The sequence below is a fragment of the Triticum aestivum genome, chromosome 4A, assembly GCF_018294505.1.
Source record: "Triticum aestivum cultivar Chinese Spring chromosome 4A, IWGSC CS RefSeq v2.1, whole genome shotgun sequence".
Taxonomy (NCBI): Eukaryota; Viridiplantae; Streptophyta; class Magnoliopsida; order Poales; family Poaceae; genus Triticum; species Triticum aestivum.
Genome location: NC_057803.1, coordinates 721,820,963 through 721,835,495, shown reverse-complemented (window position 1 = coordinate 721,835,495; position 14,533 = coordinate 721,820,963). Strand labels below are relative to the sequence as shown.

Sequence of the window (14,533 nt, the reverse complement as noted above, 5' to 3'; positions counted from 1 at the left end):
TTTTTTTTTTGTGAATCTCGCAATAATTAATATGTTGGTCTAAAGAGAGTGATAAAATGATGTATGACAGTATGTATAAATGGTACAAAATATGGCACAAATATCACAAAAATTATAGTTAAGTTTGAAACGTATCAGTGGCCTGTGGTTCAAAGTATGATCGGTTGACAACATGTGTGATGTGTACTGTGTGTAAGAGGCACAAGATGCCTCACGTTGATGGTCTCACACTCCCGTGACTCGCCCTAGACGACCTGACACACACCCCACCCGCAGTTACTCAGGAACAGAGCCACACCCCTTTTTCAGCCGAGCAAGAGACACAACGATCCCAAGCACCCGCCCCCGCTCCCTTTTTCAGTATAATGTAAAGAGGTTTTTTAACATGCTTTCTCTTACCTCCCCTTTTCACATTAAAGGTAAGAGTACAAAATATATTTGAGCCGTTGATTTCATTAAGTAGTGGGTTTGATTAACTCTTACCTTGGTCTTGATTCTCAATTGCAGCAATAGGCTTTTGTGAGATGAAAACTGGTTGCAATCTATGGGTGGAGGAGGCAGAGAAGAAAATACTGAGACATTTCTACAACGTGAAATTTCTATTCTTGCCTGTTCAATTTAACCACCTTGTAGTATTATGTCCCTGATTCGTAGCACGACCTTCATGGCCTCTACTGTTACCTTAGCATTACCGCTACATGTGTCCTCAGAAATACGTTGCATAAACCTCTTTTTACATCGGAAGTGTTTGGCCACGAATCTGCTGCAGTTTGTTGTGTTAATTACTACTGGTAGCATGCAACCACTACAATCGCTTCGGTTAATACGCCCAACCGGGCATGCAACCTATTATAGAAGGGTATACATGCAACCAGTGAAATTGCTGCGATGAATGAAGTAAAAGCGTGTACATGCAGTTCATTATGGTTGTGCCTTGGTCTTCCGTTTTAGCTTTCGTGACTTGTAAACCCAGACGGAGGGACTATATGATTTTTTTCAGAAGATGTGCTTCCATATGCCTCCCATCAATATTTCTCAACAAATTACATTGATCCAACCAATCACAATTTTCACTGCTATGTCCCTCTCTTTGGGGCCATGATTCTGTTTATGTGTTGTTTGGCTGCTAGTACTATACCGATAACATAGGTAGAGGCTACTCGATTCCGCGTTTTATAAGGGTGGGTCATGCTTTAGAGCGAGAAATGTTGTTGAGCAAATTAGCGATCCATCAATTTATTTATGACCAAATCTTGAAGTCTACGTAGTACCCGAACCTTTATTTTCCTTTCTCTAGAGAGGTTTCGCAACACATAAAACTTTTGCGTACACCATAAAACTTTTTCCTGCTACTAAGTGCGCCGTGCAACACACGTATTTTTATCATGTGAACAAATTATCACTTGTCTTAGCAAATATATATCAATAAAATGAATAATCTTTTATTAATTTACACAGATAAGAGAGGTAATAGAATGTTCAACAATATACAAAAAAATGGTAGCAGTGAACATATTTGTCATCAATCATGAGTGAAACGACCATGCTCAAAAGATTTTTTTTCTAAGTCCATCCTGATTCTCTCGACTAAATTAACGTGGTCAGAGTAGCTTCAGCTCCTCCTAATTATGAAATGCTACAGATTATGAACAACAACTTCTGCCTTGCTCCTAGTAGAGGGTTAGCAGACTGTTAACCGATGCGCACGTCTAGTACTTCCACTGGACTATAGCTTCCTCCAGTTGGCTCCTGGCTATTATACAACCTTCATAAGAAAATCAGGTAATGCGCCGCCATAAGTCACATTAATTATCATGAGCTTGATCATTCCATGCTTCAGCATGTGCTGGATGTTGGAACTTGGCCCACAGAATTGATCACATCGAATTACAGGACGAACACACACACGAAAACTGATAGCCGAGGGTACGTCTCGTACCCTTAATTTCCTCTTTTTATTTTCTGGTTTTCTCCACTATGTTACAAATCTACAGCCCCTCTTTGTATGTATACACGTCCAGGCTCTGCCTAGCCCACTAAAACTAGACAGACACGTACTACCAATAAGTTCTAGCCGGACTCCTAATAGATGTGCTAAGCACACACGGACACGCCTAGTACTCTCCTATGTACTCCTCCGTTCCAAATTACTCGTCGCTAAAATGGATGTATCTAGAACTAAAATACATCTAGATACATCCATACGTGCGACAAGTAATTCGGAACGGAGGGAGATTACACGACCAAATAGTAATCTTAGCAGGACTACTACTAACACTTACTCCCTCCGTCCGAAAATACTTGCCCAAGGAATGGATGTATCTAGATGTATTTTAGTTCTGGATACACCCAAGTATTTCCGGATGGAGGGAGTATACTACTAAGAAACACAATACTAACTCAAGATTACCTCTAACACTGGATTTGCGAAATTCCAACTTCCTGTAGAGTGTGGCAACAAAGGGGTACTTCAATTTATAGAAAACATGAGGAGCCCAATTTGTAATGGATGTTGAGAGTCTAAGCCACCAAACTATCATAAAGATGTTGAGACGTTGTGGTTTTGTTTTCAAAAAAAAAAAGTGTGATTTCTTTATTTTGTACAGTGTCAGAATAAATAAAAAACTGAAAAAAAATCAAAGCAGAAAACCATGGATATAATGAAATAACATTCACTGTAGGCTGCAGCCAATGTCATCTTCGCTGTGTGTAGAGGAGACATTAGCAGCTGACCTGCCAGCATGGAACGAATGACTACTCTGACACTGGCATTGTAGGAACATCATGTTGTATCTTAGCTTCACTTTCTGGCATAGAGTCCACCAGCAGCGAACTTGGATTATCTGGAAATCTGTTATGTGTTCAAGCCAAAATCAAGATGAGAAATCACGCTGAACAATGTAACATGATACTACAAAGAAAGAAAAGGAGTTTTTACTTGCTTCGAAGGCGGACTATCGAGTGCTAAGCATGTGAACTCCCTCGTGGACCAAAAGAAATCCCATGGGTTTCAATTTCACTTGATATTATTCAGTACCCCGGCCCTTAGCAGCACAGGATGGCTGCGAAGCTCCCTGCTCACTTCCCATCTAGCAGAGTTGCAACGGTTCCTCCTAGATATCAAGATTTCTGTTATTTTTACTCTGAAGAGTGAACATTGAAAGATTTGTTTATCTATCTTTTTACAAACAAACAGTATGATCTTCATCTCAGCTACAAAGTGGATTAGCTTTCAAAGGAATAAAAATCCATGTAGAGACCAGGACAGAAAATAATAAAGAGCAGCCATCTGCATGCTGCAGTCAAGGAACTATAAAATTGCATTGAATCAGAATTTATGACAACCAAATATGCATCTAAATGATAATTGTGTTGAAATTTAAATTCAGTAGCACGGACATAATCTCTTGCAGACGTTGAGATAAACAGTTGGTGTACAGGAAAGAAAGTCTGACAAATATCACCAGAAATCAGATGGAATCAAACCAAATCGAAGGAGGTTTGAGCTGTACCAAACATGGCATCAGAAGACGGCGGCAACGGGGAAGCGAAACAAAAGTGATATACGTATCATCCGTAGTAGCGCCTCCTGTTGGAGAGAGACAAACATCGTGAGATACCCAAACCGGACTAGCAATGGATCATATGGCAGGACATAAACTAATTTGCTCGCTGCGGTCATATTCGCACTATAGCACGCCTATTAGAAATCACTAATTAAGAAGTACTTTTTGCAAAGATCACTTCTACCTTTTTAGATTGTGAATAAACGGATCTACGAAAAAACTGTATCTACGAAAAAAAGAAAACTCTTTAGTATTTTTTTTTTAGATCCGTTTATTCAAAATGTTTTATCTGTTAAACCGTGCGTCCAAATCTTACCGTTTTCACCTTCGGATTCCCCATGTCGAGATTTGCAAAACTAGATCCCATGTTGATAGGTATTGACAAATTATTTTCATGAAAAAAGGACCAAAAAAATCGCACCGGGAGCATGTTTTTTTTTCCTTTTTCTAAAGCTGTTTCCTAGAGGCATGGTTGTGCCTCTCACGGAAGCAAATCCGTGCCTCTCGCAAAAGGAATAAAAAAGAAAACACCTATATTTTTTCTGGTTTTGAGATGCATGCGGAAGCAAAGCCATGCCTATCGTGAAAGCAAAAGAAAATATGCTTTTTTTTTCATTTTCGAGAGGCACAACCGTTCCATTCACGGAAGCAAGAAAAACGTATTTTTCACGCAAAATATTTCATTTTTAATCGAGAAGCTAAGAAAAGCCGGCGGAAATCAAAAAGCTGCAAAAACAAAAAAAGAAAAATTGAAAAGCCGAAAACACATGCGGAAACAAAAAAAAATACCAAATCCAAAGAGAGCGCCCAGAGCGCGACACGTGGCGGCAGCTGAGAGCGCGTCAAGCTACCCTTGGGAGGCTTGCGAAGGAGCGCTCCTCAATTAGTTGCTCTCCTACACTATTTTGACACCGAACGAAATAACATTGTATTTTTTTTAGCAACACGAAATAACGTGTTAGCTTGCATGTCATGTGGTGGTCTGACCCTGACTGAACGCGCAACCACCAGCTCGATAGAGCCTGGCAGGCCCAAAAAGCAAAGACCACCAACAAGGGTGAACTGGGCCCAATATCTACGTTCATTTAAACTAGCCCACCAGAAGTGAGAAATAGGCCCAGTTGTGAGGGATTCACGACTGAAGAACAACAGCAGCGTGGAGATTATTACCTCAAAAAAAAAAAGCAGCGTGGAGAAGAGCGATGGCCGACAAGTGGTGGTCGCCGCCGGCGGCGGCGGCAGCGGCTTCCTCGCCACCGACGAGTTACTCCGCTGAGATTCCTCCATCGCCATCGCGATCTGTTCGGAGGTAAGTCAGCGCGTATGCCTTCCCCCGTCTAGCTCAAACCCTAGCGTGCTCGATCTTACTTCCTCCGTTTGGAATTACTTGCCACAAAAATGGTTGTATCTACAACTAAAATACATCTAGATACATTCATTTTTTGGACGAGTAATTCCGAACGGAGGGAGTAGAATCGATTTCGTCATGAAGATGGATCCGTAGGTCGCGGCTGCTGCTACATACGAAGTGCTTAGTTTTCTGAGAATCGAACTGAACACTAATTTAATGTTCAGCGAAACAGGAGGATAGTTTAAAGATAAATATCAGATTTATTTCGCTTACTTTTTTTTATCGTGATTTGTTTTGAAATGTTCAGAATAAAAGGAGGAAATTGTCGCTTAAATATCAATTAGACCATGAATTTTTTAAGTCCAAATATTGTTGCTTTTGTGCTCCATCCTGAGTGAATGCCGCTTCGTCCTAATGCATGGAATTGGTAATACAGCAGCCAAATGTTCTATGAAACTCTGAGGTGCACACCGGCTTGGTAACGAGGCTGATCTGTTGCAGGATTTTTATTTCGTGTTCAAATGAGATCAGTACCGCCACCGGCAGGATCTCTGATGTACCCCAGCTGCCCAGCACATTCTGTTTTGCGCAAACATGGTGTGCTACCCCTATCAGTTTCCTTTTTCTGAAAAATGTTCTAGTTTTTGACACAGAGCAGAGACTTTGGCAGCTTGGTTATGAGAAGCTTATCGGCAGAATCGTTGAAACTTCTGCAGCTATCTGTAAGAATTTGTTTGCATATGCTTATCATGGCGTTGGTGCTTGTTTAACCTTGCACCTAATGGTATTTATTTGAGCCACCTTGGTTATGAGTTGGTTAACTCATCTCATCTGTTTCAGCAAATAGACGAACCAGAAAACATTTTTTTTGAATGTGCTTGAGCTTTCTTATTGTGACAAGCTGCCGATTTGGTAATAATATTTCATATGTTTTTCGCAGTTAAGATTGACAGCTTTCCTTGTGTTCATCGGTTTACTTGGATTTGAGAACTAAATCAATAGCAGGTACATGTCCTTTTTACTTGGATGCATATGTTTTAATTTCGTCCCTCACATGCTAGCTGTTGCCTGTGCTACTCATTTCTTTTGGATTGAATATGTGGTTAAAATATTAAAGGAATCTTCTAAAAATTCGAAGTGCTAGCCCAAGCTCACTGGCCAAAAAGGTTGAAAACGTTTTATTCCCAAAAATTTAACCAAAATGTCAGTAGCTGTTCCTATGCTTTATAAGGAATAGTGAAACACTATAGTTCCCACATTGTACTATTTGCGCAGGAGAAAATTACACTGAAATAAACACATGACATCTATGGCATTAACCAAAATAAGTAAATAAACAAACACACATGAACAAGGCCCTATGGAGTATGTAAGATGAATCCCTTGCCCTGTCAACGCCTGGTGCATCCTTCCAATGATTTGAGGAACATGGCAACAGGTCTAATGTACCCTATAATGTGAATAGCAAATTTTGGGTCCATTGCTAGGGATAGAGAACGATTTTCTAAAATGCAGTAGTTGGGGCATGATTGATTCAAGCACGCTAGTAGAATAATTCGAGGACAGAAAGAATATATATGAAGGTGGTTCTACATTTCTAATGCTAGTTGGATTTAGTTGACTCTGTTTAATTATGTAACAGGTGAATCACATTGAAGTCGTTGGCCGAGTTTTGTCTTGTTGGAACTGGTGTCAAATATGTGCTAGGGTTGAGGTTGGGCTTAGCTGAATATGCTGAGGTTTGGTTTTTGAGTCGAACACATATTCCCAGGTCTAACCTATATAGTTACTGGTGGTAGCAAAAATAACTATACAAAATTGGCAGGTAAGACACAAAATCACGAGCGGGGTGGTCCTGACGCCTATTGCAGGGATGACTGGCTGTGGCGGGACCTTTTTCCCTTGGTGTAGTTTGTCAATCTACTGCATGAGGAGGAACATCCATAGTCATGGCTTGAGAGCCTTCATACAGTCTCGTTAACAAATATCGGCTCGTCATTAACTATTCAGTAATGATCTGGTCACAATGATTCTGATGTGTGTCACCACACAAACTATTTTACTAAGCAAGAAGATATAAAATTGACCACCAAGCGTGGACAAACTACAACTAAGCAAGAGGATAGGTATTAAATTGACAACCGGGCAAGCGACCTAGCTAGTGTTGTCTGGTCACACAAACTATAGGAATGGAACCGATTCCAAGTGGACATGTGGGCGGGCCCTCAGTTCCAACTAGCAACTTGGTAATATATAAGTTTGTTGTTGGATGATATAAATTGAAGCCAGAGCTTATCCATTTGATGGCAAAGTAAGCAAATGGCCTCCATACACATTAACGAGGTAGCTATAGAAGCATCATCCACCGAGCGTCTGGAGAGCCAGAAACAGGGCAGTGGTAATGGCAGCTCTGCAGGCGCCGACCCAAAACTGTACGAGTTCAAGGAGCAGCTCCTGCTGCTGGCGACTCTGGTTGCAACGGTGACCTACGTCGCAGGGCTGAACCTGCCCGGGGGATCCTGGCAGCAGGATGACTCAGGGGGTTACATCGTGGGTGACCCCATCCTCCGGGACACGGACTACCGCCGGTATCTCGCCTTCTACTACTGCAACGCCACCGCGCTGGCGACATCACTCGTCATCTCCCTCATCCTCATCATCCTGCCTAGGAAAAGCACACCCTGGACGGTGGTGTTGCGGGCGGTGATGGCGCTCGACCTACTTGGCCTCATGGGGGCCTATGGCGCTGGGAGTAGCCGGGATACATTCACCACCGTCTACTCGGGGGTGGCCTTCTCCTTTCTGGTGTACGTCATCCTCGCTGTCTTCTTCTCCTACCTCTGGCTTATGGCCAGGAACAGGGCCAGCTCCGACCCCATTCCCCTTGATGGTTACAATAATGAAATCATCTCTGACCTCATTCCCATCCTCACCAATGATGATGGTAATGAAATCCAATCCGACACCAACCTCATACCCCCCATTGGTTTTGATAATGAAATCAACTCTGACCCCACCTCCATCCCCATCCTCACCAATAGGGTTGAGAATCAAATCCAATCCGACTCCATCCACATCCCCACAAATGGTGTTGAGAATCAAATCCAAGCCAACTCCATCCGCATCCCCGCCAATGGTAATGGTAGTGGTGCCCAATCCAGCTCACCCTCCAGGAAGCATGACAAAGAGAAGATTGACTTGTTGATGCTACTCGCAACCTTCGTGGTCACCATCACATACGTGGCCGGGCTTAGCCCTCCTGGTGGTTTCTGGAGTAGCACCCAGGACGGCCACCATCCGAGTGATCCAGTGTTACAAGCACGTGGGAGGTTCCGTGCTTTCTTCATTTGCAACACCACCTCTTTTGTTGCATCCCTGCTCATCATCGTGTTGCTCCTGGAGAAGAAGCTGAGCAAGACCATTTCCGTGCGGTTCGTGGCACTCTATGGGTTGATCGCCGTCGCTCTACTAGGCCTTATGGGGGCATATGCTGCTGGGAGCTGCAGGGAGGCTGACAACACCATATTTGTCCTTACCCTCACCATTGCGGTTCCTGTCTGCGTATGCCTCCAGCTATTGATTACTTACACCATTGGTTGGAAACGATGTGCGGATGTGCATAGTTATGTCTTAGGATGGTTCAAGAAGCATGTCAGCATTCCTCGAGGTGTGCCTAGCTACCCAACCATATGTTACTCCATTTACAAATGCTTACCGTTTTCACGTTTTGGGTATTGGCATGCACGATCTCTTAACACAATTTTCTTTTGGCATTAATTTCTACTCCATTTGTAAACTAATATAAGAGCATTTAGATTACTAAAATAGTAATCTAAGCACTCTTATATTAGTTTACGGAGGGAGTATTTATAAAATTCAATAGAACTATGTGCATAGAAGTCTTTTTACCACTGTCGTCTGTAGTTGTACCCACGTGTATTTCATACAATTTAGGGAATATCTAGCATAAACTAAAGTATCTATACTCTCGCATAAAAGTATCTAACAATATGTATGTATTATACACGCTGTTTGTCTGGTGGCATGTCACATACTTCTTTGTGTACAAATACCAAAGTACCACAGCCAAGAATTTTACGGCCGACGCATGCACGACACTAGCTAATCGCCATTATTTTTAATTTCTCCTGTAATAAGGAACTTGAGATCCTACCATCGTATACATGCCGTCCAGAAAATATTGTGTGAAGCTATTCCGCTTCAAAATATGCCAAAACTAGGAGCTCACTTGAATTTTTTTTAGATAGTTCATTTAGTGCTATCTTAAAAATTGTATAAGCACATAATCAAAATGGTAATATAGATTACCCAGATATGGTCTAACTACATCTAAAGAGTAAGTGGAATTTTCATGTGTATATTGTGAGATCACATTCAAAACAATGTAACAATGAGTTTTTAGAATCTATTATTTATATTATTTTTGTTTATCTATTTGTTACTCCCTCCGTCCCATAATATAAGAGCGTTTTTGACACTAGTATAGTGTCAAAAACGCTCTTATATTATGGAACGGAGGGAGTAGTTAATTAGTTGACTTTTCTGATCGAAAAATGCATGCAGGCACCAGCAGACGCAGGGACATCCTACATGAAGAAAATACTCGCTATCTTGTTAGAGCATCTCCAATAGCTGTGTATATTTGGATGTCTATATATTCATATAGACAATGGTCTAAAAAGATTCCCTCATATACACATCCAGTTTTGCATCAGAACGTCTATATACAGGGACCATGACAGGTGGGCCGTTGCTGGGAGAGGAAGAAATCATGACTACAGCTGAGTTTAGACAACGCCTTCACATTGTCCAGGCGTGGACATTGTCGAGGTCGATTTAGAGGATGTGTATATTTGGACAACCATATAGACAAGCTGTTGGACGCTTGTTTTGGGCTCACGTCGTGGAAAACGAGTATAGACATCCGTATAGACAAGCTATTGGAGATGCTCTTATGCTCCTTGCTACTCTTGTTGTGACCATCACCTACCAAGCTGGACTTGATCCACCGGGCGGCCTCTGGCAGGACGATCAATATGGGCATAAGATTGGCCATCCGGTGCTCCAAACGACACATCCAACTCGTTACAGAGTGTTCTTCTACAGTAATTCGGCAACTTTCGTCACATCCTTGGTCGTCATCATGATGCTCCAAAGCAGATTTTTGCTCAAGCGACACACACTTGAAGCAGCTCTGGTGCTGGACCTTTTTGGTCTCATCACTGCCTATGGCGCCGGGAGCACCAGGGATGTAAAGTCATCCATCTACATTGTTGCCTTGGCGGGGCTTGTCCTCGTCTATGTCATCGTCCATATCACCATAAGAGACCATGATCCTGAGCCAGCGGATGATGCCGCAGTGAAGGATTTGGATAGCAAGCGCAAGTTGCTACTTCTGGCTGCCATCTTGGCTGCTACTCTCACGTACCAGGCAGGTCTCACCCCGCCTGGTGGCTTCTGGTCATCAGATGATAAGGGGCTCGGCCGTCGTTCGGGCTTCCCGGTACTCCTCGACAATTACCCTCGACGTTATGAAGCATTCTTCTACTGCAATGCATTGAGCTTCATGGCATCCGTAACCCTAATCCTTCTTCTCATAAATCCGAAGCTATATAGGCCAGGCATACGTTGTTATGCGCTCTATGTGTGCATGGTTGTTGGCATGTTTAGCCTTATGGGTGCCTATGCTGCTGGAAGCTCACGCCATCTGAAGACCTCCCTCTATGTATTAACATTGGTTGGTGCAGTGTTAGCCTTCATAGCCTCACAGGTAGCAATTTTCTGGATCATCGGTCATAACCAAGCTGACACACCCCAAGCTGATCGACCAGATAGGCAACTCGGACAAGGTGAGGATGGACAAGCAGATGATGACAGCAACAAAGAGAAATATATGCTTGAATACTTGATGTTGCTAGGAATCCTGGCTGCAAGTATGACATACCAGACTGGTTTAAAACCACCAGGTGGCCTGTGGCAAGACAACAAAAATGGACACTCTGCTGGCAACCCCATCCTCCATGACATCAACAAGCACCGGTACCATGCTTTCTTTTACAACAACTCAACTTCCTTCATGGCCTCAATCGTAGTCGTTGTCATGCTGCTTCCATTGACGACATTTCACAATCACAATCTGCCACTTTGGCCGATGCATACAGCCATTTTACTGGATATGTTTAGCCTCCTTGTGGCCTATGCAGCAGGTAGTAATAGGAAGTGGGAAACCTCCAGAAATGTCATACTTCTCATCATCCCAGTGTTGGCCTACATTGCAGTCTACGCAACACTGTCAGTCTTCTACCATAGGAAAGACCAAAGTTCTAGTAATGAGAACGCCAATTCCGACGCCACTGATACAATGACCGACACCACTGCTTGATATGAGGCGCTTCTTTGTCTGATCAGATTCATCAAGGGGAACATCATAAAGAAACATGTGGAAGGACCTATATGTGTGTAATGTAGTTCATGACAAATCGAACCCAAGTGATCACTTAGGCTCAACCTTTGAGCACCCTATGTGTATTTGAGATATTGAGTTGGTTCTTCAAATCTTTTACCATATTCTTCTGTTGCATGAATGGACACATCCATGAACTAATATTGAGAACAACTATACAGTGACATTTGCCCATAACCTAAAAAAAGTGTTCACAAAACGGTGAACAATGAAAGAAACCAGAAAAATCCAGGAGACAGAAACCCAAATACAACACACCCTAAAATTTGTGCTCCTCCCAAAAGGGAGCGCCCCATGCATGATGTCGCTTCGAGAGCTTGCCGTTACTCCCGTTCACACCCTTTGGCAGGCATCGGCATCCTGTGAGACATCGGAAACAACCACAATGAACCTCTCCCTTTCGTTGTCAGGCAAATCATCACCACCGACATGCTGCTGTGGCGCTGGAGATGCTCTTCTTCAATCAATTAAGTTATTTTGATGGCCTGGATGCAGAGTTTCCCAGTGTCGTGGTGATCCCATCCGCCCCATGTTCCCCAAAAGTTCGGATGGGCTTCATACCCACCTTAGGACCTTTAAAAAAAGGAATAATCAATTGCTGTTACAAAACACTAAATATATACCTAGCTTTTGCTACTGGATGTGAATGTCAAACGTCCATTCACGTAGTTTGCCAAGTATTCAACTCAACAAACTCATCCATCGTGCTTCTACATGTTGTAAATGACAAGCATGCTTGTTCTAAATTGTGCAGATTCAAATTTGCCAGTACCACCGAATATGCATTTTGATCAATAGAATGCAGAAGTTGTTCTTACAGACACATGGTTATTTTTTTTTGCGGGGTTAAAAGGATTTCATTGCTCAACTGTTGGAATATTCGTTCCTACATAGCAGAGGAACATCTGCAGGTCCAGAGTGCAACCAAACTGTAGTTCGGCCCTCTGATCGTCCGAAAACAGCAAGTGTGTGGCTAACAACGTTCTGATTCCTACTTACATGAGCAATAGAGATATCCCTTTCACCAAAGAGCCTCTTAATATCCTGAACTATCATTCTATGTGGCGATCTTTCAAGGGTAGGCGACTTGATCATCTTGATCGCATCCATGCAGTCCATCTCGATGTCTATCGGGCGAGTAGACCATTGTAGAGCAAGGCTTAATCCCTCCTGACATGCCAACAGCTCAGCCTGGAGCGGTCTGGAACAATGCAAGATAGAACGACAAGCAGAGAAGATAATGTTGTCGTCATTATCACGTAAGATCATACCAGCTCCTGCTAATCCACCATCGGTATGAACGAACGACCCGTCAACATTGAGCTTCACGCGACCGGCCGGCGGGGCAGACCACTGGACTGTGGCTGCATGTTGCATTGCTGTATTTATCATTGTAGAACTATACCCAATTGGCGGCGGCACCATCTTCCCTTTGATGATGTCAGTGGTTGGAAAATGATTGATGCATCGAAGAGATTCAGCATAGCTAATTAGAAATCTGCAGGAAGCTTCAATTGGAGGCTGTAGCTTATGATGTACTATTTCATTACGTACATACCAACTCCTCCACAGCACCATCAACACATGCATGCGATCATCTTCATTTAGCTTGTACAGAAGATCAAAAAGCCACTCAGGGCCTGTATTCCTCACTGAAGCTAAGTCCGGCAATAGCCATTTTCCCGCATGGCGTTCCACAAAGCAACAGCCAATGGGCATCTACAGAATGTGTGGAATGTGTCCTCCGGTTCCATCGCACACAGCGGACAAAGGTTAGACACCTCAAGTTTTCGTGATTTTTTATTCACCCAAGTAACCAGTGAATTTGTGACCAAACGCCATGCAAAGATACGCACCTTTGGTGGAACAGGGCACCTCCATATAAGTGCCCAGATGGCACGTCGCCCGTCCGGTGCCCTACTCGATGCGACTGTAGTCTGACGGTGAATCTCGTCATATGATAGACGATAAGCACTCCGAACTGTGAATGATCCAGAACGCTCAGGCGCCCAAGCGATAATATCTTTGTCCAACCGTGGCACCACCTTGATCTTCATAATTTCCATGACATCTACCGACATGAAATGTTGATTAAGTAGTTGCACGTTCCAATTTCCTCGGTCGTCCAGGAGCTCGCTAACACGCCGAAGGCGGCAGCGCCCCTGGGGTGATATTGGCAACCTCGCAAGTGGATGTGGTATCCACTGGTCACGCCAAATACGTACACAAGCACCATCACCAATGCGCCAAATTAAACCTTTCTTGAGAAGCTCAAGACCATGGACAATAGACTGCCACGTCTGGGATGAGTTGCCCGAAAAGACCGTATCTTCCAGACATCCCGCCGGGTAATATCTTGCTTTCAGCACCTGCGCACATAAACTGTCAGGATAAGCAATAAGACGCCAAGCCTGTCTAGCCAGAAGTGCCTGATTGAAGAGTCTGAAATCACGGAACCCCATGCCGCCTTGCACTTTCGGTTTAATCAATGTATCCCATGCACACCAATGTGTCTTCCTCTTCCCCTCCTTGGCCCCCACCAAAAATTGCGTACCATGCGAGTAAGGTCATCACAAACACTCCGGGGCAAACGGAAAACCCCCATGATATATGTAGGTAGGGACTGCGCAACCGCCTTAATGAGAATTTCTTTGCCCCCTTGTGACGCCGCTTCTCCCCACTGTAAGATACGCTTAGTAAGTTGCTCTTGTAGATTTTGAAACTTGCCCTTCGACATTCTACCAGATGGTGTGGGGAGACCGAGATACTTATCGTCAAATCCCACCGTCTGAACCTGCAAGGTATGCACAACCTCCTGATTGTCGTTGTCACCACAACATGTGCCAAATAAAATAGAACATTTTGCCGGGTTAATTAATTGTCCTGTGGTGCGCTCATAAATAGCTAGTGCATCTCCCACCTGGGTAGCTTCTTCCTGAGTAGCACGGAAGAACATTAACGTGTCGTCTGCGAATAGGAGGTGTGAGATACCTGGTGCCCTTGGACACACATGAATAGGAGAAATCCTTCCTTGTCTAACCTTCTGTTTCAAAATAGCATCAACTCCATCAGCTACGAACAAAACAAAAACGGGGATAGAGGGTCACCCTGCCGAAGTCCACGCGACGGTGC

General features: G+C 43.4%; 1 protein-coding gene across 1 annotated transcript; it reads left to right on the top strand.

Annotated features, from left to right (window-relative positions):
• Positions 1 to 7,236: 7,236 nt before the first annotated feature.
• LOC123084403 (uncharacterized) lies at positions 7,237 to 11,320 on the top strand. The gene is made up of 3 exons (XM_044506024.1): positions 7,237 to 8,584; positions 9,502 to 9,552; positions 9,891 to 11,320. Exons 1-3 carry the CDS (start codon positions 7,237 to 7,239, stop codon positions 11,318 to 11,320), a joined length of 2,829 nt encoding a protein of 942 aa, XP_044361959.1.
• The last annotated feature ends 3,213 nt before the right edge of the window (positions 11,321 to 14,533 follow it).